Here is a 3,427-nt window from a genome sequence, read left to right as displayed (position 1 = left end):
GGGCCTGGACGGGGTCCTGTAGACACCCATCGACCCTCTTCGCCACCAGGACAGAGGCCGCGAACGCCGCGACCGCGTCCCACAGTTCTACGCTCCGCAGCATCACTCCCACGATGTTTTCGGGGTTGATGTCGTGGTCAGCTGCGTTGGCCACTGCGGAGCGTTCCTCGCTAAAGCGAACACAAACGAAGAACGTGTGGAACGCGTCGTCTCGCTCGGCGTCGCAGTAGTAGCACGTCGGGGACCTGACTTTGACCATCCGGTACAAATAGTTGCGGAAGTAGCCGTGCCCTGACAGGAGCTGGCTGAGGTAGAAGTCTACCTCGCCGTGAGCTCGCTCCTGCCAGGGCCTCAGGTCCCCGATCAGCCGGGCTGTCCACCGGCCCGTGCCGCCCGCGGTCCAGCGGCGCTGCCACTCCGAGAGAGTTTCAGCGCGCGCTATCCCCGCGGCCTCTGTCCTGTCCATCTCCGAGCTCAGCTCGAAGATCCTCCTCCTCTCCTTGGCGAGAAGATCGATGGGGAGGATCCTAGCGATCGCGAGCACTGCAAGTGCGGATACTGTACGATAACAGCTAGCGACTCGCAGCGCTCCGCGACGCTGGACGGAGGCCATGCGTGCCCTGTATTTCTTGATGTCCAGGGCCCCGGCCCATATCTCAGCTCCGTACAGGAGCATGGACTGGACGGTGGACATCAAGAGCCTACGTTTCCCAGGCCTCGGCCCGCCGAAGTTGGCCATCAGCCTGCTCAGCGCTGCCGACTTTGCCGTCGCCCTGTCGGAGACTGCGCGTATGTGGTCCCAGTAGGTGAGCTTGTTATCAAGCATCACCCCCAGGTACCGTGCGCTTCCACGTGTCTGGACAGCCACGTCACCCACCATCATAGGTACGACGGTGGGTATACGCCTCCTCGTAAGCACGACGATCTCGGTCTTCGGGATCGCCAGCTGGAGGCCGTGGCGGTCCATCCAGTCTCCGACCCGCCGCATCACCTGGTTCAGCTTGAGCTGCGCCAGCTCGATGCTACGGGCGGTGATGACGACGGCGATGTCGTCCGCGTACGCGACAAGGTACACGTCATCGGGCATTTCGATGCTGAGTAGGCTGTCGTACAAGACGTTCCAGAGGTCGGGTCCCATAACGGACCCCTGCGCTGCCCCGGCTGAGACTGCGCGACTTCTGGAACCCTCTTCCGTCTCGTACGTAAGCCAGCGATCACGGAGGTAATCGCTGACCATGGCCAACAGATAGCTGGGGACTCGAAAACGCTCGAGCGCCCGCAGCATATCTATCCACCTCGCCGAGTTGAACGCGTTGCGAACGTCCAGCGTGACGAGGAGGACCAGCGGGCGGGCCTGGTGGCACGCATTGTCCGCACGTCCGACAGCTTCGACTACATCGGAGATGGCACTGAGGGTGGAGTGCCCTCTCCTGAAGCCGTGCTGTCGGTCAGACAGGTCACCGGCGGCTTGTACTGCCTGAAGCAGGCGAGCCTTCAGCATCTTCTCCATCACCTTACCGGCTGTGTTTAGCATACACAGCGGTCGGTAAGATGACGGAGCGTCCGGGGGGCCCTTCCCCTTGCTGATAAGTACAAGCCGCGCAACCTTCCAGGGCGACGGGAAGACGCTTGCCCGGAGGCAGGTGTTGTACATTTCCAGCAAGAGGTCCGGGTGAAGACGCGCCACCATCTTCAGGACCTCCGCTGGAATGCCGTCCGGGCCCGGGGCTTTCCTGGACTTCAAGGAACCCACTGCTGACAGCAGCTCCTCCCGAGTGAAGGTGGGGGCGGCCTCTCCGTCACCCAGCTCCGGATAAAAATCCCTTGCTGGATGGTTAGGAAACAGTCCGTCCACCACACGCTCGGTGGTAGCTGCGTCCATCGTGCTCTGCGCGGCGGGCGACCGGATCTTGCGGGTGACAAGCTTATAGGCTTGTCCCCAAGGGTCGCGGTTCACCTCGTCGCACAGCTGTCGGCAGCAGCGGACTTTACTATCCTTGATAGCCCGATTGAGCGTCTTCTTTGCCACCTTGTACTCGGCTGACCTGTCGGAGGCCTCCGTTCTACCGCGAGCTCGTTGCGCCAGTCTCCGTAGCCTCAGACACTCCCGTCTGAGGCTGGCGATCTGGTCCGTCCACCAGTATGCCTGGGCTCGGCCTTTCCACGGCTTTTTCCGCGGGATCGAGGCGTCGCAAGCCCGAGTGATGAGCCGCATGGTTTCGCTGACCAGGGCCTCAGCGAAGCCTCTATCGGGGCGATCGCCGGGGGCGGGTGGTATGCCCCGAGGCCGCGACTCAAACACTCGGCGAACTTTTCCTTGCCCAGCTTGGCCGTGTTCCAGCCAAGTGGGCGCTGAGGATTGCGGTGCTGTGCCGCCCTACCGGACGATATCTGGAAGGTGATGTACTGATGATCACTACCAGTGAAATCTTCCATCACCCTCCAGCCCACGGCTCGGCGACCCAGACACTCCGAAACCAGAGTAACGTCTGGAATGGAATCGCCGAAGCCTGGTCGTCGGTAGGTCGGTGTAGTGCCGGTGTTGAGCACTATCAACCCCAGCCTGGATGCCATCTCCATAACCAGTTTGCCCCTGGTGTTGGGAGCTGGCATCCCCCACTCTAGAGCCCTGGCGTTGAAATCGCCTGCCACAACGAGCCCGCCGTTCATGTCGCGGAGCGCGTCTTCCAGGTCGTCGAGCTTTTCCAGGAACACGCAAGTGCTATCGTTTGGGGAGAGATAGACACTTACGTATGTAGCGTCCCGGGATTTGGCCCAGACGAACCCACGACCCGCTCCGCGACAAACCACTGGGACCTTCTGGAGGTCCCTCACCCAGAGCGCGGCGACGCCCAGGTCGTCGACGTACCACGACGAGCAGTCCCGGTTCCGGTACTGCTCGCTGATTACTACAACATCAGCGCCCATTTCAAGGGACAGCTGTGTGAGCAAATTGTCGGCGACCTGGCTGCGGTTCAGATGGCACTGAATCACCGTCGCCATTGCGTCCTGCGCTTCTGGGCACTTAGGACGTCTCGGAAGGCCTTACAGAACCCAGACCCTGGTGCGTGATCGAGCTGCTGCACGCCCAGCTCGGCGCAGAGCATACAGCGAGGAGGGGAGGTGCAGTCGTTGGACTTGTGGTTGTCCTTACCGCACCTCCAGCAGGCCTTGCTTCGGTTAGGTATGTAATATACATTTAATAATAATATCATTATTACTATATCTACATCAGATGAAATTTACTATACTGATTTAATCTCACAGACCAATGTACATTTAATAACCATATCATTATTACTATATCTACATCAGAGGTAATTTAATATACTGATTTAATCCCACAGACCAATGTACATTCAATAACAATATCATTATTACTATATCTGCATTAGATACGTAATCAACACTTAATAACAGTATCGTT

The 3,427-nt window shown here is 59.1% G+C and overlaps 1 protein-coding gene across 1 annotated transcript; it reads right to left on the bottom strand.

Moving 5' to 3' along the window:
* Nucleotides 1-2,097: 2,097 nt before the first annotated feature.
* LOC123988905 lies at nucleotides 2,098-3,003 on the bottom strand. Its single transcript, XM_046289663.1, has one exon. It carries the CDS (start codon nucleotides 3,001-3,003, stop codon nucleotides 2,098-2,100), a length of 906 nt encoding a protein of 301 aa, XP_046145619.1.
* Between the last annotated feature and the right edge of the window lie 424 nt (nucleotides 3,004-3,427).

The sequence above is a fragment of the Osmia bicornis genome, unplaced genomic scaffold (assembly GCF_907164935.1).
Source record: "Osmia bicornis bicornis unplaced genomic scaffold, iOsmBic2.1, whole genome shotgun sequence".
NCBI classification, from domain to species: Eukaryota; Metazoa; Arthropoda; class Insecta; order Hymenoptera; family Megachilidae; genus Osmia; species Osmia bicornis.
Note: the sequence above shows the minus strand (reverse complement) of the source record. Positions and strands in the feature narration are given on the sequence as shown.